The 24725-nt window shown below is 28.7% G+C and overlaps 1 protein-coding gene across 3 annotated transcripts in view; it reads right to left on the minus strand.

Annotated features, from left to right (window-relative positions):
* Positions 1-24725, minus strand: part of LOC107455371 (formin-2) — a 64456-nt gene that overhangs the window by 18857 nt on the left and 20874 nt on the right. For all 3 annotated transcript variants that reach the window (XM_016072918.4, XM_016072909.3, XM_016072943.4), the window contains exons 2-15: positions 21351-21526; positions 18797-18932; positions 17206-17267; positions 16592-17120; positions 14995-15546; positions 13222-13312; positions 10175-10313; positions 7887-7974; positions 7726-7787; positions 7543-7622; positions 6551-6680; positions 5278-5350; positions 2486-2559; positions 874-933 (exon numbers count right to left, since the gene is read on the minus strand). In XM_016072918.4, the coding sequence (XP_015928404.1) occupies positions 874-933; positions 2486-2559; positions 5278-5350; positions 6551-6680; positions 7543-7622; positions 7726-7787; positions 7887-7974; positions 10175-10313; positions 13222-13312; positions 14995-15546; positions 16592-17120; positions 17206-17267; positions 18797-18932; positions 21351-21526 (2252 nt within the window). The remainder of the gene's footprint in view (positions 1-873; positions 934-2485; positions 2560-5277; positions 5351-6550; positions 6681-7542; positions 7623-7725; positions 7788-7886; positions 7975-10174; positions 10314-13221; positions 13313-14994; positions 15547-16591; positions 17121-17205; positions 17268-18796; positions 18933-21350; positions 21527-24725) is intronic.

Consider the following 24725-nt stretch of genomic DNA (forward strand, 5'->3'; position numbering starts at 1 on the left):
ACAGGAAGCAAAACAAGAAGATTTAAAATTAAGAGAAAAAGGTGGAAGTACTTTACTTTAAGAATGAAAATAGCTAAAATTTGAGCAGTAGCCTTAACATGGGTGCTGGGTCATTGGGGTTAGTCGTGGGTGACATGTGTGCCGGGTCAATAAAAACCAAAGAATAAATTAATAAAACAATCAAAGAATAAATCAGCAAGAAAATCAATTAAAATTTATGTCACCTAATGTCAGATCACAAATTATAAACCTTTTTCTAATAATTTATTTTCTAATAATTTATTTTCAAATAGATTCGTTCATTCACTGATAAGCCAATTCACGATATGAATGTACATTCATAGATTTACTTCCGTTTTTTGTTTCATTTAGTCACACTCTAATTGGCTATTCGATAACCTAGACCACATCTTTTCCAAGGTGTTATTTTCAGTAAAAACCTATTTCTGGGAACGGAACCAGATTTTGTGAATGAAATCAGCTGTTTAGTGAGAATAGTTGAAATGTGCTTTTATCATATTATACTCAAATACTAATAGTAATAAGTAAATTTTAAGAGACACTTACTACAAAAATATCAAAAGCAATTTCGATCATAGTTTTCAAGATAAAGTATAATGGCCTTAAATATGCTTTTAAATTGAAAAATAAACAGTTTTTAAGATATTACACTTAAAAAAATATTATTGGTTTATAAAATAAACAATGATAAATATCTAGTTCAGTATCAATTAAATATAAAAACAAAATTTGAACTATGTCTCAGCAGAGAGCAGAACAGTGTTTCTTAATTAGAAAATCAAAAATAAGCATTTTCTTAGCTTGAATAAGGTGAGAAAAAATTAACTTTAAATAACTAAGAAAATATCTTACTTCTTCATACAGCTTTACATAATTTCTCACTATATAATGCAATAAGGTCAGTGAACTATCCTAAACAAGCAAATAATATACTAAATTAGATACAATAACAAATTTTATTAATTAATACAAACATGAAAACTTGTTAATTCTACCAAATACTGGGTACAAGAATTAAGATTAGATTTTAGCTCTCTCGTTTTACAGAATAAGAATAATCAGCTATTAGGTAGAATTTCATTTTTGATTTTGTTTTTTAAATTTCCAATTAGTAAGTTTTTTTTTACATTTTTGTTCCCAGTACTTTGAATTATAAATTGTATTCAAACTGTAATTATTTTCATATTTTTTTTAACATTTGAAAGAGTAAGTATTACAATTGGTATAATAATAATTATGTGGAATAATAATAATGTATACAATAATAATTAATGTGTGTTGAATCAGTTCGTCTTCACAAGTTAAATAATTATTTTTTTAAAATTAGTAATAGAAATACATCATTATATAATTGGATGGAAATCAAGAGAAATTTTCTTTTCACCCAAAATCAACCAAAAAAAGAAAAAAAATCTTTTTCACCAACCCACAAACTGTGCAAAACTATTCTGAGAAACAGTTAATTTATAAAATGAAAAGCAACTTGATTTAGCAAAAGAATGCTGCACATTTCCTGTTTTTGCACCATAATGACAAAAGTATTTATTTTGTCTATAATTAATGTTCATCAAAAAATTGTTTTGAAATATATTAAAAATAAACCAAATCTTCTACAGGGTGCGTAGCCAAATCTTTGAATCAAAAATAAGCGCTTTTTAAAAACTTTTCAAGCACTTCACAAAAATTTTCAAGCACTCAAAAAGTTCATATTGAATCAATGATATTATTGAAAAACAAAAACTTTTTTATGAACAGTTTTAGCATTAAAAAAAACTCAAAAAGAAACGGACGTAAATCGAAACAATCAGTACTTTCCCACATCACCGAGTGAATTCAACTTGACTCTGAACTTAGAACAAAGGTACCCTTACCCCCCTACATCAAAAAAGTGTTAGAAGTAAAATAAAATAAACAAGAATAAAATTAAAATAAATTAAAAAGAGAAACATTTAATAAGGATCTGACTCTATCCGAATTGGAGCACTCGGGTTTCAGTTACGAGTGTGCTCGCATGCGCAAGTCATAACGTGGATACTACATGAAGTCCATGTGAATGATTACGTAGCAAACACCCCATTTTTCGTGAAATGCAGGGGATCCGCCAAATATCACTGAAGGAAGAAAAAAAATTATTCGTGAAAAAAAGCACTTTTTAAAAACGCCAGCTGAAAAAAGCACCTTTAAAAGCTTTTAAAAACGAAATCTCCCAAAAAGCACCTTTAAGTACTTTTTACAAACGCTACGCACCCTGTTCTAACAATTTTTTATGTATAGGTTAATATTGTAATTTTTTGTGTGATATTTATATGATTCCTCAGTATTAAATTCAATACTAGCCCTACTGATTAATTGTAATTTACAGCTTTCGCAGTAACTGATATGCTGGCCGGATATCCATTTACATCCCAAACAAGAACCACATATAATATTTTAATTAATGAATGTAAACAGGACGACATATTACTTTGCTTTTCACATCTTTCAATTTGGGTAATATTTCCAGGCCAAAACCATCTGCCTGCCCTCTGTTCCGATTACCTGAAAGAGAAAATAGTGTAAATAAAATGTTAATAAATAAAATGTAATTGTTGTAAAATAAATGTTAATGTTTTAAATACTTGAAATTCATAGATCTAAAAAGAGGCTGACAATGCTTTGTTCATCAAAAATGATTATAAAATACCACAAGGATTTTTTTCGTTAAATATATACTGTCCATGAGGATCACTTAATAATGTGCCCTACTTTTATCTGCACACAGCAGCGTTCAATAGCTAGTTGTACCGGTCTGGATCATGCGCCCTCAAACTATGTGTGCCCCCCCTGCCACGAGGGTTGTGGGGGTGTTATTTACTCCACTGATCAGTGGGTATACAATATAAGCAAATGATATTAAAAAAAAATAGTCCAGTTCTCCAAATACATAACTAATATAAGGAAATGCTCAGTATGAAATTCTGTGTCAGAAAAACACCTCTATGGAGAAGTAACATACTCAGAGAGTATTATCCCAAAATTCAACGCTTGTGAATTTCCAGCTAAGCATCAGTCCACGGCTATGTTGCTTTCAGCGAAACAGCCTCTAATAATTTAGCGCCATCTTAAAATGAGCTAGCAATTCCCATCAATATAAATGATATAAACAAACTCTCAAGAAATATCTTAATAAATAACACAGTACTTATAAGAAATGCAACAGCAGATCAACTCTAAATAAAAATCATTTTTTCATCTACAGAGAGTGAAATAATAAATCCAGGCAAACAAATTTTTAATATAACATTAAAATAAATAAATTAATAAAATATAATAAATAATACTAAAAGTAGACTTTAATAGTTGTAGTAAATGAATAGATTTATTGGTTTCGATTAAAATGTTCAGAAATGGGCTGCAAGTCTTCGATATTTAAATCTATCCTATTACTGTGAAGCGATTTATTTACAGAGTACAAACACTTGTGCACAGTCAAATGAAAGATTTTACATTATACTTCCTTAAACAGCTCTAAAACAGCAGATCGCCGAAAAGCAAAGCCAAAAAAAAAAAAAAAAAAAAAAAAAAAAAAAAAGAAAGAAAAAGAAAAGNAAAAAAAAAAAAAAAAAAAAAAAAAATACAAAAAACAATATATAGAGAAAGAGATATATTTTATAATTTAAATGGTCATTAAAAAGAAATAAACACACAAATTGAAGCAAATTTAGTTATTTTCTATTCTAAGATGCAATAGCTCTGTCTGGGTTTTTACCACACCCTGCAAACAAGTGATGTTAAGTTTATGGAGCATAACCCCATTCCTTTTCTTTGATGTGAGTATGCATACACCACTTGTTACTAGAGATGAGACAAGCTCAACCTGAGCCCAATGCAAGCTCAGGTACAGAAAAAAAGTTAAGGTTTTGTTGGCTCCAATTCAATGATAAAATTTTTATAAATTTTTTTACTATCTTAAAACAAATGATTGTTAGAGTTATTAAGCATAAAAAAATGCAAAATTTATTTATTAATTGTGATAAAAAAAGCTATTAATTACTAATTTCCTTAATTAGGCATAAGAAGCCAATGGCAAGACTGCAAAATTTGGCTTTCCTCTAATATATAGCTCAGGCTCTAAGTAAGCTTATATATTTTGAGTTTAGATTAAAATTCTTTATGCTTGGGCCGGGCTCATACATCCAAAAGCAAGCCTGAACTAATCTCTAGTTTTTATACAAGTTACTGAGTGGATAAATAAAACTCAATCAATGAAAAGATATGGAGCCAGATTTTTTGTGTCCGTTTTCTACCAGCGGTGACGCAAGCTGATAAAGTGAAACTTCCAGAAAAGACCACCTCTATTTACGACCACTTTTGGGAGACACAGAATTTTTTTCATAGACTTTGTATTGAAGAAACCTTTTAGGAGAGTCCACCAAAACCTTTTCCAGTGAGCAGGCAAATCTCTGCACAAAATGCGGGAAAGGTCAAATAATGAAACATGAAAAAATATGAAAACAAAAAATATTAAGAAAAAAATAGTAGTTTTATATGAATTCAAAATATTTGAGAGTGGTTTTTATTTAGAGAGCTCTATTTGATGATGTCTGGAAGAAATTGACAACCTTATGTTGCAGTAATAGTGCACTAAAGACAATGCTATCAATGATTTATTTTTAGAGTTGAAAGTTGAATTAGAAAAAAAGTTAAAACAAACCTCTTCTCATATTTTGAAGTTAACTAATTTTTATGATGTAAAATTAAATACAAACTTAAATAAAAAAACATAATTGTTTATTCATTTAAAATAGTTCTATCATTCATAATTGGTACATTTGTTTGCATACAAAAATAGGGGTAGTTTTCATTGAGGCTAAGTGTTATTTCTCGATTTGGTTTTCGCGACGCCAACACAAGTGGCATTTCTGCCCCAAGAAAGAAACAACGACTAAAATTAAAATTGTTCGCAAAAAATCCTGTACCCTCAATAACATTTTGAAGTCGATGGAGGTAACCTCTAAGAACAACCAACCTTCATGAATGACCATTTTACTGTGGAACAGAGAGTGGTCATGCCTGAGAGAGAAACATGAGAATTTAATTTTTAAATACAAAGAAATGTTTAAAAAAAATGAAAATTACTGTCCCTATTGAGGTTTTACAAAATACACGTGAGTTAATAAATAAAATACTACAGATTTTATCACATACTTGCTGAAAATAAGACAATTATTAGAATAGTATTAGATTAGAATAAAATTATAGAAATAGAATAATTACCTCCATTCATGTAATTTCCTAAAGTGAGAATTATTCCAAACACTTTTTGTATGTCCGCATCTGTCATCAAAAACTGAAACATTAATTAGTTAAAAAAATTAGTATCACAATATCTAATGTGTCTAATTTTATATCAACATTAAACAATATGTTTGTTAAATGAAGAGTTATATTTCATGATTATTATTGTATGATTTTTTACTAATGAGATTTCATTGTACAAGTTTTAATTAATGTGAAATAAAAGTGAAGAAAGGCTTTCCATTTTTAAATGAAGACAACATTTACTTTAGCAATAAACTTGAGTTATTGCTGAATGCAACAAATTGTAGTTTGGCTGAATAGCCCATTCAGCCAACAAATAATAATTAATAAATTCTAATTTCTACCAAAATACTATAACACGGATTTCTTTTTTTACATAGTTATTGTTAAACATGTTTATGCTTTATGCTAAGTTACATTTTTTATTTGATTTTAATTCAATAATTCTAACAATTTGACTACTACAGTAAAGGTCAAAGAAGTTTATTAAAGATTATAGTTTACTTTTTAAATGGAATATTAAGATAATAATTAACATAAGTAAAAATTAAATGCAATATTATTTTTATTAACTAATTGAGTAATGCCTCTTTATTCAGATAATTTTAAATTGTTTTTTATTATATATATAATTTCAAGTATTATACAATTATACATTTTTATAATATTAGAAAATACCTAGTTTTTTAAATCTGATATTTTGATAAATATCTATTATAGTTATAAAACAATATTCAATATACAATACTAAAACTATTATATTACACAATATATGCCAGTAGACATAAAATAATAGTTATGCAAAGCAATAGCTCGAATCTGAACATGGGAAAAAGGAAATGTAAACATAATCTGAGCATTATATGTTACATTACTAATTGATGTATTATATGTTATACTACTATTGGCTAATTAAGTAATGAATATTTATTCAATTAATAAATTTTATTTTAATAATTTTATACATTATACATTTTTATAATTCTGGAAAATAAACAATATAGTTTTTTAAAATCGGTCTGATATTTTGATAAATATTTGTTATAATAAAACAGTGATCGATATACAATAATACCACTATTATATTACATTATGTATACTAGTAGACATAAAAAATCGTTATACAATTCAATAGCTCTAATCTGAACATTGATAAAAATTTATGAAACTTAAAAAAAACAATAATAAAGAGAAAAGAAAAATGAAAGGAATCAAGTAAAAATCATACTTCACATGTCATTTTCAGGTTGTTGAGTCTGTTTTCAATTGAAGATATTGTTTCAGAAAAGGCAGCTTGGAACATAATACAGGAGACTCTCTCTGCATATTCAGGTATTTTAGATAAATCATATAAAAACCTACAAAGATGGATTTCAAAATGTACATGACAAATAAAAACATTGATTTATTAAGTTTACTTGAGAAAAATACAGGATAATCAAAATTATAATAGGTATTTGGAGCTTTCTGGGTAGAAAATTATTGTGAGGACATTATTGGCCATAAATGAAATATTTTTAGGGAATTTTTTTAAGCTTTTTTAAATGGGACACTGGTGTTGCCCTTTTATATATATTATTTCTGATGCTTTATTTACAACCATAAATATATTAATAATAATTCTTTAATAAAGAAATAAGTTTCCCTATTAAACATTTCCAACAGCAATTTTCATCTCTGAGTAAATCATAATTTTTCATAATTTATTCATTCATGTATGTACACCAAACTAATTCATAACTAGACTAGATACAGAACAAGGTCTGAAAATTTAAAATGAAAACTAATTTAAAATTATAATTGATAAACTGATGAAAAATCTTTATTTCTCTAACTAAATATTTTAAACATATTTTTTATAGGTTCTAACATTCACAATTACATCAATAAACTTTATTTAGTTATAAAGTTGTGCTTCAGCCAATAGATGGTTGTCTATTTAGGGTTACGCAACGAAAAAAAATTGGGAAATGCTGATCTATTAACATACGTTATGCATCTGAACTAAAGGATTTGTTCATAGAATTTAGGGTAACATGTGACCAGGGGCGTATTTTGGGGAGGGTTTGGGGTATATATATATAAGGAGATAAAACCCCCTCTAACATCAAAACTATGCCACTGCATGCGACAAGGCAATGTGAAACATGTTATGAGACGGTCAAAAACATGGCAAAAAATTGTGATATCATTTACGGACATCCCCTAAAGTAATCTTACTGTTCAGGTTTATCCAATGGGATGTCATTTTTCAAATCCAGATGATTTTTGATTAGCTGCAGTTCTTCAGATGTTGGCCGCTAAATAAAAAAATAATAAATAAAGGGGAAAAAGTTAAATACAATAGAGTTACACACAAAATTAAAATAAAGAAGTTCATTATACATAGCAAAGAAAACTTACAATTTCATAAATAGCTTGAAGCGCATCTAAATCTAAAGTTGAAGTATCAAAGTTATAGACAGCTAGAAATAATAAAATATTTGTATAAATTTCAATATGAGTGAGAAGAGAATTTAAAAATAAGTAAAATGAATTAATAAAAAGAACATTCATGAGCTTACCATTTTCAACATCAGCTATTTCGATGCGAAGACTTGATATTAAAATGCCAACATTTTGTGATCTTTTCTGATCTAGAAGCTTCGCAACCTGCCAATAATAATAAATTTCATACTACCCTCACAAATAAAACACTGAAATAAATTGTACATGAACAATTCAGCAGACATAGATATATTGCATTTCACTATTTTTCTGTTAAGTCACATCATTAAAAAAAGTATAAAAATTTAAATACCCCAGATAAAAAATAATAAAAAATCCAAAATAAAAACTACATTAGAGAATAAAGAAACAATAAATTATTAGCAATAAAAAATTAATTAGCTTGAAAATTATGAATCTTGATCATTAGTGAGATACTAATGATTAAATTACAATGCACAGATTTATAAAAAATAAAAATAAATTTAAAAAGAAATATGAAGTTCAGTAAAAGTTAGATTAATTTCTTTATGTTTCAATACAGGGTTATTCATAAATCCCTCCGGGGTTTTGAAGCGTTATAGTAAAAAAACGAAGACAAATATGGCAAAAAAGAACATATGAAATTATTTCGAAAGTATTCAAGTTTTAATTTAAGCAGCTGCCGGTAGATGGCAGTTACATGTACCACGGAAGCCAGTTGTAGTAAAGAAAAATGGCGTTTACAGGCGGAGGGAATTATGAATAACCCTGTATATTAAACACTAAATTGAGAAAAAGATCAGAAATTTAGAAATGAAAGGTCATTAAAATTCTAAACTAATTTTACATAAGAAATTTGTCTATACTGATGATATACGAATAACTTTTCACCAGATTTATTTACAATTTTTTAAGCCAAATACAGTTGAACCTGTTAATCTTCAACCTGTTTATCTTGAATCTCTTTATATCAAAAACCTCTATATCTCAAAATTTCTAAAATTTCCTACATTTGCTGCCTAAAATCAATGTATTTTCCATGTTTATGTCGGAATTTCTTTTCTCAAAATCTTGGTTTCTCGAATTTCAAATAATAAAAGACAAATGTCAAAACTTTCTTTATCAGTAGAACTTGCAAACAGAGATGAATTTCGTAAATCCACAGGAAGTAGGGATGAACAGGTTGGCGGTGTTCAGGGAATTTCAAACACTAACCCTGCACTTCCTTAACTAGAAAGGAATGCAATGATTCTGGCATTAAGTGAGGGGTTGATGAGTAGGATGGAATGATCAGCAGGGGTTAGTTTTTCAACGTAGGTAAAAAAGCTAGGAATAGATATTAATTTTCACCTCAAAATTGCAACCAATGGATCAAAGGATAATTAGGAATTTTAAAGTGCACCGTAGAAAACAGTTGGAATGCAAACTTGTACATGTCATTGATGAAAAAAAGTTCTCTTTGAAAAATAAATGTGCTAGATGCTATCAGAATGACTTATGCCTGGAGAAATGTGTCTCGAAAAACAATTCAAAATGGTTTTAAAAAGGTTGGTTTTAAGAATAGCTTTGAAGATGATGAACAAGAGGTTGAAAGCATCAGTAAAGAAGAAGAAACTGTTGACGCTGGAAATGCAGTGCCAGATTTGCAGGAATGGAATGCAATAAAATTAGGATTTAATGTTGAAATAAATTTTGAAGATTTTTTACAAGTGGACAACTGCCTGGCAACATGCGGAACATTAACAGACGTGGAAATCTTAGATAACGTCAATAGAATATCAGATGAAGTGGAAGAAGCTGAAGATCATTTGGATGAACCAAAGGTAAGTGCAAAAGAGGTAAAAAAAGATGTAGAACTCTTACAAACTATTTTTGAATCCCAGGAAAATGTTGACTATGCTATTTTTTGCTGCTTTTTTTAACCTTAAAAGAATAATATCAAAACAAAGAAGGACAGACGTCAAAAAATTGTGAAAATTTTTTTTCAGTGTTAAATGTATATTAAAAAAATGTTATGTAAATAGATGTATGAGGTATAATTAATTTACAGAAATGCCTGTATTTTTCTACAAAAAACAATTAAAGCACTAGAATTTCTTAATTAAATTTAATTTTTTCAAAGTACCTGTATAACTTGAAACCTCTTTATCTTAAATTTTTCACCTTTTTCCGTGAGATTCGAGATAAACAGGTCCAACTGCATATAATTTTGCATTGAAAATAATGTAAAGTTGAGATAAATCAATTTCTTAAAAATTTTTGTTAGTAAACCCCAGATTATGTTTTGTACTTTTCCAAATAAACGAAAACATTCAATCACTACAGTTCAAGAGCTTTATGTATATATAAATATAAAGTTAAAAAATACAAGAGTTAATATTACTTCTTTGGACTTGTCCTTTTTAGTTTTAATTTTTGAAGGCTGTTTTCTTTCAGGTGTTTGGCGGGAGAAAAGTTCCACAAATTCATCCAAATCAGTTGTGCTAACTTCTTCTAGCTTTTGCCACAAACTAGTTTTACTCCTTTCAAGTAAACAATTAGAAAAAATCAACAAATTTTAACACAACAGATTGTTTTTTTAAAAAAAAGATTAATAAAAGAATCTGTAAAAAATACTACTTCTAAAGATCTATATAAAAATCTTAGCTAATATCTTTTAACTAATATACACTATTTGAACAAAAGTAATAAGGTCTTTTTGATTTATATGTCACTTTTTTTTAAAATATTAACGAATGTTTTTTTTTTTTACATATTTTGATCATTAAATAATTCATATTTTTCACTAAAAATCCAAATCCATCCATTGTGGCTTTAGAAGTTCAGTGAAATATATTTTTTAATAACACACAAGATATAAGAAAATAGAAATCATTTACAATTGTGTTTTAATGATATGCTATTTATTTATGTACAATACATAAATTTATGTAAACTTAGTATTTGTTCACCAAGATACATTAAACAACAATAAATATACTTTTTAACTTTCACAATTGGTTATTATTAAAAAAGTTTTAACAACATGTTGTGAATGTTTTTATGAAATTCCAAAACATGATTTTATTCAAAACTTCCAACATATAAAAAACTTAATTTACACTATCTCCTGAATTATTGCTCAAATGGATTTAACGTTAAATGACATTTTAAGAAACAAAACAAAAAGAAAAGAAACTAACAATTTTTTTACTCAAAGCTTTTATACAGAATGTTTAGTTCACATTTACTCCTAAAATCAAGTATATCTGTCTAGAGTGGAGTGAGTAGAGTGGTTAGAGTGGAGTAGAGTGTTCTCAACTGGAGGGGGGAGGGAAACTCCCACCTGGGGGAACTTCTTAGTTTAAAAAGAGTAATAAAGAGAGTTTAATTACACTTGATTTTATCTGGAGATCCCTTTGCATCTTCAGAAAATTAATAGAGGACATACCTTTCCAAAATTAAATTTAGTTTATGGAAAAAAATTGATGCTTTAAAACAGTGGTTACCAACTGGTGGCCCGTGGGCCACATGCGGCCTATGAACTAAAATATATTAGTTGTCATTTTTTTGGGGACAATTTTCGTAAAAAATTTGCATGCTTTTAAAACACTTTTCTCTTGTTAAAAAAACCTAATTTCTTCATTTCTGTGAAATTTAACTCACCACTGGTGCAAAAAAATTTATTTTTCAGGTAAAAATCTACTTCTTATTTTAATTTATAATTCAATACTTTTGTTTTGTACAACTTGATAAAAGTCTGATAGTAATATTTAATGTTCTTTCAAACATAAAAGAGTTCCTTCAAACACAAAAATACGAAAGACTTAAAAACAAAACTGGATTTCAAAACTTCAGTTTAACAGACAAAATTTAAAGCTTTATAAAAACTAATCAATTAAAATTCCTCTAATCTTAACAAGTAATATTGACAAATCCAAATTGTCAGCAACTGAGCTCAATCTTTTTCAATACAGGTATTGAAGTTTTATTTGCAGATTTTGGAAAAACATATAATAAAACATTTGTAAATAAAACATTTCTAGAAAAATATAATAAAAAGTGGAAAAATTATAAAAATACAAAGGAGGATTGCAAAGATTGTTAAAGGATTATAGTCGAACAATCTATTGAATGGCAATCAACAAAAAACTTAAATTTCACAGATTTTGAAAAGGCTTAGGACAGTTTACACAGTAAAACACTCTGGAAGTTGTTGAACTAGCATGGGAATCTCAAATGTTTTGTAAACATTATTAGACATCTATATAAAAATTAAAAATAAGATTTATTCATGCCAGCCAACAACCAGAATCCTTCAAGGTTGATTCTGGTGTTAGACAGGGTTGTATACTTTCTCCAACAACCTTTTTAATTGCTATTGACTTGTTTATGAAGATAGTATCAGAGAATAAAAGGGGTATAAGATGGAACCTTGCTGAGTATCTTATTGATTTTAATTTTGCACACGACTTAAGTTTACTGATCAACAGCCTTCAAAACATGCAAACAAACATTTTAAACACAGAGGTAAAGAAAATAAGACTTATTGTCAACTAAAATTTTGAAAATAATCCTAAGCATTTAAAGGACATATTCTAAGAAAATAATAAACTTGAGGAGGATAGCAGTTACAAATATCTTGGAAGTATACTTAACAACAATGTAGTAATTGATGAATATATATTAAATAGATTAAACAAAGCCCGAATCAATTACGGTATTCTCAATAAATTCTGGAAAACAAAAACATAACAAATTCAACAAAAATTAGAATTTTTAATACTAATGTTAAATCTGTCTCCTATTATATGGATTTGAGACAGGGTATACTGCAATAAAAATAACATGTAAAACTTCAAGAGTACTTATTAACAACTGTTTAAAAAGAATCTCGCCTATTAAGTGGTCCCATAAAATTTGTAACGCAGAAATCAGAAACTGATTGAACAAAACAGAAACTGATTGATCTGAAAAACAAAACAGAAACTGATGTAAAAATAAAAAAATGTAGATGGAAAATCATTGGTCATGTTCTACACAAACCTGAAAAATCTAAAGTAAAACAAGTTTTTGATTGGAACCCTGAGGGCAATAGAAAAAGAGGAAGACCTAAAAATACTTGGCGCAGGGCGATTGAAAACAATAGGAAAGACATAAAGAGATGGAAAATATCTGGCCACAAAAAGAGTGAGATGGTAAGCTATGATAGCAGCCCTATGTTCCAATTGTGATGAACAGGAATATTTATGTATTTATGAAATGTATAGACAAGAGCTTTAGCATGCATCATTTTACCTAGTTGTGAAGAGTTTTACAAATGACTGATTCCTATATTTCATTTTTTAACAGGCCAGATAGTAATGAGCCAGATAATAAGGAGCCTACTACGTCTATACATAATATTACAAAATAGAAAATTAATTTTCGAAAGATTTGACTCACACTTACTCTGGAATTGTTTCAACTGGTTCTTGCACTTGAATTCTAGTCCAATAGAGAGGCTTCATGGGCACTTTAGGACTTATTGCAGGTTTACGAGCTAAGATAAGACAAACATATTCCATTAAACATAAGAAATTAAATAGAATTCTAATATATATTTATTGAACTGCAATATTTGGACCAAAAAAAATTATGGATATAAAACAAAATCAAATTAAGTTCTTCATTGAAATGTGCTATAACAAGAGAATAAGGAAATAGGACGAACTTAATAATCAAAACAGGGCAATTGAAAATTATAGATAGTAATATGTGATCATTTACACCTTGATAGCAGAACATTCATTCATTATGTCAATTGACTCTGAGTACTTTTTCCCTTTATTGTAACGTTTAACCAGCTGCTCAGATTGACTGCAAATGTAAGTAATTTTTTTTCCTCACTTTTACCCACATTTTAATTAAAATAAAATTTTTTGTACTTAATCATAATTCTGTTAAATCTAATTTAATTTATCTGGATTTACATAGACACTTTTTTTAAAATTAAAAATAATAAAATATTTTAATGAGTTTATTTAATCAAGAATATTTTAAAATGAAAATTAATTACATGAAAATTAATGAAACTATGTTACAAATCCTATACTAATGCATGGACCTTTAGAGACACTGACCTGTATTGGTGGTTATGATCTACATATGACTGCTACATAGGGGTATACTGTTTGTACTCAAAGAGAAAAAATATCAAAACTTTAAAATGTTTTAACTTGTAATTTTACAATAGAAGACAATATAGGACACTAAAAAAACATAGAACATTTTAAGTCGTAAAGTCTGCAAAAACAAAAAGAATTAAAAATAAAAAATTTATATTGACAGCAACAAAGAAAGTGCATTTTTTTTCACATTGACAACAAAGATTTGAAATATTAAGCATGTGGACCGTCATAAGCATGAACACATAAGTGCATATGTTTACAAATTTCTGAATTAACACTTTTTTTTCCTCCTATGGGCAGCAAAAAGCTGAAACAAACTGAGTTATATGTAGAAGAATTGAAAGGTTAAAAGCAAAAAGTTCATACAAATGTACAAAGTGTTCTGTTTTATGTTTTTATTATACTTATGCATGTTCAATAATAATTTTATTCATTGTTATTCATTGAAAAGTGAGCATAAGTCGTGCTGTTATGTATTTTAAAAGAATCATTAATGCTTAGTTTTTTAAGTTTTTCTATTGCATGTAATTTTTTTTAACTGAACTTCTTAATAGTTTGGTCTTTTGGCAGCTATAACAGAGATAGCTCAAATTTCAAAAATTTATTATTGTGTTTTAACAAAGTTGTGAAATTTTAATAGTAATTGTTTTTTAAAAGCATAATTTTTTTTTGTGTTTCTGTAAGTTTTTCTATTGCATGCCATTTATTTCAATTTAAAATTCTTTTATTCAAAGAATTTATTGTCAAAATTTTTTAATTTTTTAAGAACTAATTTTTAAGATTTTAATAACTGATTTAATCTAAATTCTTAAAACTTAGTAGGGAGCGAAGTGGGCATGGTTTGTAAAGCAAACCATATTAAGATAGCTTAGCAATCATCAGCAAACAGGGAGTGGAACCAACTAGTTTTAAATAAATTCCCTGATTTTTCAAGACTTATAAAATTCTATGACTTTTTCCTGTTCTCTCCGATTTCCCCTGTTCTGTGGCCACCCTCAGCAATATAAATACCATATTTTTACAAGAAATTATCAATGAAATTTTCATATATTACCTTGCTGGTAAGCACCATACCAACCACCAACAGGTGGTGGAGGTAAAGGAGATGGTGAAACGGGAACACCACTTGTCGCTGCTCCAGGAGGTGGTGGTGGAGGAGGTGGCATTCCAAGTGTTGGTAAAGGTGGTGGAGGTGGAATGCCACCCATAGATGGTAGTGGTGGTGGAGGAGGTATACCACCCATGGGAGGTGGCGGTGGTGGAGGAGGTATATCACCCATTGGTGGCGGCGGCGGCGGCGGAGGAGGAGGTATGCCACCCATTGGGAGTGGTGGAGGAGGCGGAGGAGGTGGAATCCCACCAATTGGTGGTAAAGGAGGAGGTGGTGGTATATTACTTCCAATTGATGGGGCAGGTGGTGGAGGGGGAGGTGGTGGTGGAATGGTTTTGCTTAAAGGAGGTAGATGATGAGGTGGTACAGGTGAAATTGGCATTAGACTTGAGGTATCTGGTAAGGGTGGTGGTGGTGGAGGAGAAGGGATACTTGTTATAGGACATGATGGTGACAGTGTTGAACTACTTACAGGAACTGATGAGGTTTGTGTAACTGCAAAATAGAAAACATATAAACTGAGATAAATGCAAAAGAAAAAAAAAAGTTGAAAATATAATTATAAGTATGTATTGTAAAGCATGAAAAATGGTTAAATGGCATACCAGACAATGCCCAACTCGAACAATACTAAGTATTTGAGATAACAAAATTAAATAATGATATGAATTATATCTAAAGCAAAAGCAAAAGAAATTAGCAAACAGAATGATTGAATGAAAAGTTTTACAAGAATCAGAATCAATTATATTAGCCCAACTAAAGCATCGACTATTGTGGTTATGTTTAGTTAATATATCTAATTAACTCACTAATACTAATTCCTGCCAAATGTAGTTGTAACGCATGACAGATGTAGACATCATGTATTAGTATTTAAGAAAAGGAAAATATAAGTTTCGTAATTAGTGACTCTGATGAGCTGGATAATGTTACTTCAGTACTTTTAATTGTATCAATAGCAAGGAAAAAATGGCAATTAGCGAGTTCAGTTGAACTTAATAGTGTTCATTTAGAGCTTTTAGTTATATCAATAACAAAGAGAAAAATAATGTGGCGATTACAAAGTTCTCAGGTAAACTAAAAAATTTAATTTTGTATTTTTATTTGTATTAATAACAAGAAAAAAAGAACCTTGACAATTAGTAAGTTCACGTGATCTATATAAAGTTAATTTAATTTTTTAATTTATATTATTATAAAGGTAAAACTACTTTGGCGATTATGACTCATGAGGTATTTGGTAAGGGTTTTCAATACTTAATTTGTAGCAATAACAAAAAAAAAGTACATTGGCAATTTGCTAGTTCATATAGACTTAGTTTAGCCTTTCAGAGATGGCTAATACAACAATTGTATTTTTTTGTAAAAGTATTTGATATATGATAGACAAATATGAATTTTTTGGGATACAATATTTATTTTGTCAGCAATATGTCTCAACATAACGTAACATGCTTATTTTACATCAAATATTTTTATAACAAAAAAATAAGACTTAGGGCAAATTGTTCGTAAATCAATAACAAGGAAAAAGTACCTTGGCAATTAGTGACTTCAGATGAACTAGGTGATGAGGAAACACTTAATTCTTCAGACTTGTCAGCAGGAACATTTTCAGGAATAACAGAAACCAGTTCTGAAGCTTCCTCAGCATTTGTTTGCTGAGGAAGTGGGGAAACTGTCTGAACCAAGGGCTTGGCAGATTTTTGATTTAATCCAGACAAAAGTTCTTTGATGGGAGATGAACCAGCATCGACCATCATAGAAGAATCAGTCTGAACTGTCACAGAAGATAAATAGAATGGCTCAGTTTGGCAGTAACGTGATCGCGGAACGAGCGATTCGGGTATGGGAACAGCTGATGTAAGGAATGATTTCAAATCTAGCGAAGGTGAAAGAGGACTCGTATCCAGATCTCGTTTGGCCTTTCTTGTCAATTCTTCGATTGCGGCGAGTGTTTGATACTTCTCAACTTCTCGTTCCAATCGAGTGACTTTTTTCTCGTATTCGTTCATCTTGGAAGCTTGTTCTCCACGGAGGTTAAAAAGAGCTATTTCCCGCTCCTTCTGAAAATATCATTTTTATGAAAATTTTTAAATGGGTGCAATGTTTAAAGTTATTCTTATAAAAGAATATACAGAACTATCTTACTTGGATTTTGTCAATGGTATCTCTATGTTCTTTCTTCATATTTAAGATAATATTCTGTAATTCTGCAAAAAACAGAAGAACAAAGATTAATATTTATTTATCAAATATTGCATCTGTAAACCTTTAAAAACCAGAAAGAAGCAATTTTTAACTATACACTTTCTTAGTCATTGTATATAAAATCATTCCAATAAGAAAATGACAAGCAATGAAATTTTTATCTATTTCCAGATGCCTTTAAAAATGTACACTTCAAATAAAAATGTATTTAGCCTATCATATTTATCTTATTATCAACTAAAAATAATTTGTTAACTAATGTTTTAAAATATGGTTTGGAAAAACTATAAAAAAAATTACATCATAAATTCAACACTTATTTTTTTTTTTTTTTTTTTTGTGAGAATTAAAAATATTACATTACTAATTGCATCCTTTCATTACTAATTGATGGATTCTGAAAGATCAAAATTTTGAATGGAGGCATTGGGCATTTTAATGAAAATTTTGTTTTCCAGAGTCTTTTCGCATTGATGTACTTTTATCATTTAACAAATATTTTGAAAAAAGTAGCCGGTTGTTAATTTAATTGAAGCTGTTACTTTTTTTTTTTGTTAATTCGCCAAATAGCAAGTGGCCAGTGGTTATTTTCGGGTTTACTATGAAGGACATATAAAACAGAATTGTTTGAAAAAGTAAGATGTTACCTTTATATGATAAACTGAAGTACTTTTTAACACTCGGCAAATTTTAATTTTCAATATTCATGAAATATAACGGAGATATTCAAAACTGTTGTGTACAGGATGTCCAAAAAATTCCAGAAGGTCTTGAGAAATACACATTTGACCAAAAAGAAAATAACATTTATTTATTATTTTACAAAAAGCAATCTAATGATACCGTACTCGACTTAAACGTTTCACCCCTTAAGTCAACTTCAAAACTTTAAATAGGAACCCCAATTTTTTATTGTAAATTTCGATTTTTCAGAAAGAAGTATCTACATTTGATTTATGGGGTTTTGCATTATGGTTCACAAAGGAAGCTTAACCAAAAAATGAAATATTGTTTAAATTGTTTAAAATGAAGATTTTTCGAGAAATACATACCAGATCAAAAAGTAAAAAAGTGAATATTTTGAAGGAAAAATAAAGCATTTAACGACACCGAATTCTACCCACCCAACTGCCTATAACTGAAGCCGGGGATAAGGATTGAGTTTTACAATCCCTAGATAAGTATTTTAAAAATATTAAATCATCAATCGTAATTCATTTAGCTGCACTGATTCAGTGGTGAAAGCACTGACTTGAATCTTTATGGCAGATTGAAGTCCAACCAGTCAGACGGATAGGTCAGGGAGGCTGAAACCTATCAGAAACCTAAAAGCAGTCACTGTGCAATACTGAACACACTGCCACCATCATGCCATTGGTCTCGATACAGTAAAGCTTCAATCTCCATGCCCCCTGACCCACAATGGGCTGTTCTCGGTAAGCTTTATGAGGAGACGTTTGACTGATTTGAGATTATATTTGACACTTTAAACAATAAGGGGCTATTATCTTATTTTGCATAGAACCATTACCAGTTTCAGAATACTGTCTGTGTTCAGGTACTTCAGGTATTGTGGGCGTAGGCCAAACCGTAGGAGATAATTTTCCAGGAGGAGGAACACTCGAAGGCTGAGATTCTGAATGAGTCCAATAATACATCAGGTCAGGCTAAACAAATATAATAACATTTTTATTTACAATCTTCAATTAATTTAAAATAATATACAACATGAGTTCAAAGTCACACACATCAAAGTATCAAAGGGTGAGTTTAAATTTATTTTCTTCAAAGTATCATAAGTTTAAAAATATATGATATCAACAACATAGGTATGAACCTAACATACATTTATACAAAAAAGGTTGTCTTAAGGGGCATTTTTCCTCTTCATTTTGCCTAAAAACAGCATAACACCAGCAGCACGTTTATAGGTGGAAATATATAAGAAAGCTACAATGGAAAATAATTCTGCTGAGCAATTCCACGGTAAAGTTAACCAGATACCAACATTTTAAACTTAATATTTTTAAGCAAACAAGGTATCATTTTCGAGGTAAAAAAAATTGCAATTTAGGAATAATGATTTTTAACTTATTAATATGAGTTTTTAATAAGCTATGGGCTGTAAAATGAAGGGCCAGAACATTTGAAATTTTTAAACCACGGTAAGTAAATCTCTAACAAGTAAAGTTTTTTTTGAAAAATTAACTCTAATAACCGAAAATGGAATAAATAATGTTTAAAGTAAACTGTAACAAAACAGATTACCTTGCACAAATGTGTAGAAACATTTCACATTTTAACTTGCAGAAAAATTTTCCAAAATGCACTTTTGATGATTACTGTTCGACACCAAAATACACAATTAATTGTACTGTGCCACTAAGATTTAACATAAATTTTTTTTTTCTGTTTAAAGCCAAAATTCTAAGTCTCATTTGTATAATCCATTTTGATTTTGAAAAAAATATTTATTTTTATTGCAAATTAATTATTTTTATGTCTGACACCACTGCCTTCTTTTCATTACATTTGTTTTCATCTACTTCCAACTAATATTTTTTTAAATTTTCTTTTTTTTAAAATTATGTGAAATATGAAGAGAAACCATCCAAATATTCATTTAGGTTAATCAATTTAGAATAATGTATTTCACGTCAGCAGCCTAATAAAATCTGCTTTAATAAGTACCCAAAGTTATATTTATATTATGAACTTAAAATTGATTAATGAAATATATCTATTTATTTTCTTAGGTAAGCAACCCAATTTTAATTTTTTAAGAATATTTTAAAACATATACATTTTCTTAATTTAGAGGATTTTTAATCAATCATTTTGCTTAGAAGAGCTTAAATAGCGTTCATTTGGAGCAAAATGTTTTTTTTTTTGTTTTTTTTTTGTGGAATATTCCGTAGTTATTTATTTTTCGTTTTTTTTTCTTCGAGAAAAGCAACTTACCTACATAAACTGTTCTTTAGTTTAACCACATGCTTAAACTTAGGTTAGTTTGAATGCTTGCTAAAGAATTACCATAAACATTCAAATGTAAGTACCAAACCTCGCTAATGCAAGCGAAGACATAGTTAGGGCTTTAAACGAATTTTAATACATTAAATTATATTTATCATTAATATTTATATTTTAGTAGTGATAAGTGTTCATTATTTCTTTTTGCCTCATCAATTTGCAAGTTTCACAAGATGGAAAATGATCCAACTGCCGAAAAGACATTGATCAACCTATTCCAATGAGAAATTGAAGAAAATTTAAATTATAAGATGCTATTTAATGGAAAAATAATGGTAATAGTATTAATATAAAGATTAAAATAGTTTTCAGCATTTATAATTGTTATTATTAACTAATATCAAAGCTGAAGAACTTACATCCGATCTCAAATATTTAATGTCTGGCATCAAAGTAAAAAATTTCAAATTAATTATACACCATATTTTACAAATTGAGAACTTTCTAGAATTTTTTTTTCAATTGTCAGTTTCAAAATTTGTCAAATTTATAATTAAATTACACACAAACTCACAGAGTTTAGACAATTTGTAAATGAGTACTAATTTTTTGCATCCCTGTGATTTACATCCTACACCAACAATCTAATTAATTTAATTTGAACTTATAATCAGCTTTTATAAAACAAAATATTTTTTTGATACTTTATGATGTACTAAACATTTGATATAAAAATTAGATGATTTTAAATTTAACTTATGTTTTAAAAGAGAGCTTTTCGAAGAAATTTGTGTTCATTTTCAATGCCTGACACTACGAAGTGATGCAACATTTTAATTGTATTGATGTTCCTTAATTAGTACAAAAATATATTAATTCATACTGATGTGTAATGTAACAACAAACATTTAAAAACAAAATTGGGTTACGGTGGTATTCTCATATTCATTCAGTCAAAGAACACCAGACCAGTGCAAGATATATAAGAATGTTTCAAAATATATTTATAACTGTTGCCCTAAAAATAAACATCAATGCAACATTTTGTTTGCATTGATGTCCCTTTTTAGTGTAAGAAACTGATAAAATAGATGAATATGCAATGTAACAGTTACCCGAAAGAGATTGGCTAAGGGGGCATTCTCATCTTCAATTTGCCTAAGAACACCAGCAGCAAGCAGATTGGTGCAAAATTGAGCCGCAAGGATCTTGAGATCTTGCTTGGAGAGTAGAAAACGGAGATAATGATCATCAGGGAAAGCTGAACATAGCCAGTGAATAAGCATTTGACCTAAAAACATGCAAATCATTACACATTAATCGTGTACAGTTTTCTGAACATTTGTAGAGCAATTATATGGTATTAGAAATAGACAAAATGAATCGTTAACATGTGATTTGAATAAACACATTTCTGCAACATATTTAAATATACATCAATCAACTGAATTAAATCAATTGTTGGTTAGAAATAGCTGATTTAGTTCAATGAACGGATTTGATAATCAACAACGAATCTAATTTATCCCGTATTCAAAACCAGAACCATCTGATTCAAATGAACTGCTAGGATTAACTTCGAAAAAAAATAATACTTTTTTAAAATTGAAAACATTCTCCATCATACTCTCCTGATATTCTCTACTCTGCGGATTTCTAAGGTAAAGTGCCATTGCCAGATCGACACTTGCCTGGTATTCCCCATATTGAAGTTTTTCATGATAAACCCTAATGGGGTATTGTTATTCTAATTATTATTATTAGGTATTACCCAATAAACCTGTTAAAGTGACATTTGTGTTTCAAAAAGAAAAACTGCAAATATGTTTTAATCATATGATCTTTCTCTTTTTATTTCCTTACATATATAGCACAATAAAGATAAAAAGGATAAAAAGAAAAAAAAGAGAAACTAAGAAAATCAATTAGTTTTATTTACTGCGCCTAAGCTGCAAGCATAAAGAACTCAAAAAACAAGTTAAAAATATAGAGAAAACATGTAAAATAATAAAGATTAATGAAAAGAGAAGAAAAATTATTAAAATAAAATATTTTTTTAAATTTTTCTTTATTTTTCATAATAAAGAAAAATAAAAAAAAATATTTTATTTTAATAATTTTTCTTATTCTCTTTTCATTAATCTTTATTATTTTCCTATATACAGTGAACTCTCGCTACTACGATATCCAACATAATACCACCCTCTATTACGATAATGTTTCATGGTCCCGATGAACTTGCATATGAACTAATGTTATCCTCCTTTAAATATTACTCAAGCAATGAACCCCAGTAAAAAAAAAAAAATTTCTCCAAATTTTAACCTTATTTTCTCAATTTACTATTGGTTTTCAAATAATGTAAAAAAATTTATTTTATTATCTTTTGCCATTTTTTCTGACAAGAGATGACTTACTGCTGACAATCCCAAGAGCTTCCTTTCTTAGAATTGCCCCACTTATTTCTCAAGAAATCACAGATGTAACATTCTTTTATCTGATTTCATTTCCTTCATGTTAAAAGCTGATCATGAGTCACAAATGACCACAAGCATCACAATAACACACCATTCACTAACGAAAATCATTTTCGTGCTTTGGATTCAATGCATACCTTTTGCTGGTTGACTTAACAGTAAAAAAAATAATAAACAAACACTAAATACAGGATTATTTTCAATAAAAACGATTTTCAGCAGGGCTCGAAAAAACTCAGAAATTTTACCCGTCCCCGAGGACGCCTTGTCCAACAATGCACCCGTCCTCCGTTGAAACTAACCCGTCGCTTTTAAATAAATAAAAATATAATTTTCTCCTATTTATTGCAAACATTTATATAAGTTGCACAATGAATTAGTAGTTACTAGGATTACATTATACAGTAATAAAAGAAATACTATGTTACTAATAGTACCCTAGTATTTTTTTATGAAATAATTTAAATGAAAAGGGTCAAGTTATCTGGAATGTCAAGTTATCTGAGGGTACTGCGTTTTTTAAATGAATCAAATATGACGTTTGCCAGTTGCACAATCAAGCCAATGATTTACAGAGGTTTCTGAACAGAAATCTGAAAGGGGTTTTCCATTTAGGTAGATGTTCATAATTGCTTTTAAAGCTTCTTGTTTAAGACCAGTACGTATAGTGTTTTTTTTGTAAGTTTATTGCTGCAAAGCCCCTTTCAACCGCTGCAGTACTCCCAGACAGAGAAAACATCAATATATGCGCAGTATGTTGCTGTATTGTGGGTCATTTTGCTGCCTTGTAACTTACAAGGCTCTTGTAAGATAACAAAAATTGAAAATGTATCACGAACATTAACGGGAAAATGGCCGTCTTCGCGGACGTCGGATTCGAGAAATTCGTTGTCCGCGGAGAATTTTTGACCGTCGAGGACGGGCGGACGGACTGTTTTTCGAGCCCTGATTTTCAGGGTATGTTTAAGATCTTATTTTCTGCATTTTTTTCAATTGTTTTTAATATTTAACCATAATTAACACTCTGCAAACTAATTTTTTACGTAATAAATAAATATATTTATACTTAATATTAAAAAAATTATAATCTTATTATTTTTATAATCTTTTAATTTTAATATTATTAAAATTAAAAATCTTATTGTGTGAAAAAAATCTTATTGGCCCTTATAACAATATATCCTTCTACAACAATATAGTTATTTGGTCCCCTAAATATTGTTGTACCGAGGTTTTACTGAATATTAAAGTAGTTCCTTTATACTGCTCTTCCGTAGGAAAAATTGAAAAATATTTTTTCTTAATTTTGTAGAAAATCGTATTTGGCAACTAATGAAAAAAGTCCTATTTAAATATCTTAAAAATTTAAAAAGTTTCAAGCAATTTTCTATGTAGTTTCCGAATTTTTAGAAAGAAAGCTCAAAATAAGGGGTTTTCCACATATTTCCTTTTGAACTATTAAACAGGATTTATTAAAATAAGACAACGGTGAACGGTAATGTTATCACCCCCATAAAAGTATTTTTTCTTTCTCACGTTTTCTTTCCTTATCGTTTTATGATACAAAATAATATTAATAGAAATTCCTTATCATTTTGAGCTTGAAACAATTTAAATTTATACGACATTCAAATCGGACTTTTCTCATTAGTTGCCAAATACAATTCACTACAAAATTATATTTAAAAAAAAAGGGGGAGGGGGAATTTCCGTGCATGCGCAGTATAAAATAACTACTTTAATTACTTATATATTGCACAGTTGTTAATAATTTTTTTTTCAAATCTTAAAGCAAACTATTTGTAATTAATTTTAAATTGCTCTGAAAATTTTGTATAATTTTATTGAATATTTCCAAAGTTATAGCATAAAAAATTAGTTTTTTTTTAAATAAAAATGTCCATATCTTCATAATTAAAGCTAGGATTACAAAAATTTGTGCAATTATTGCATTTAATAACAAATATAACTGTCACAAGTTACAAATCTATTGCTACATTTTTTAAGATAAGG

This window comes from Parasteatoda tepidariorum, chromosome 6 (genome assembly GCF_043381705.1).
Source record: "Parasteatoda tepidariorum isolate YZ-2023 chromosome 6, CAS_Ptep_4.0, whole genome shotgun sequence".
In the NCBI taxonomy this organism is placed as follows: domain Eukaryota; kingdom Metazoa; phylum Arthropoda; class Arachnida; order Araneae; family Theridiidae; genus Parasteatoda; species Parasteatoda tepidariorum.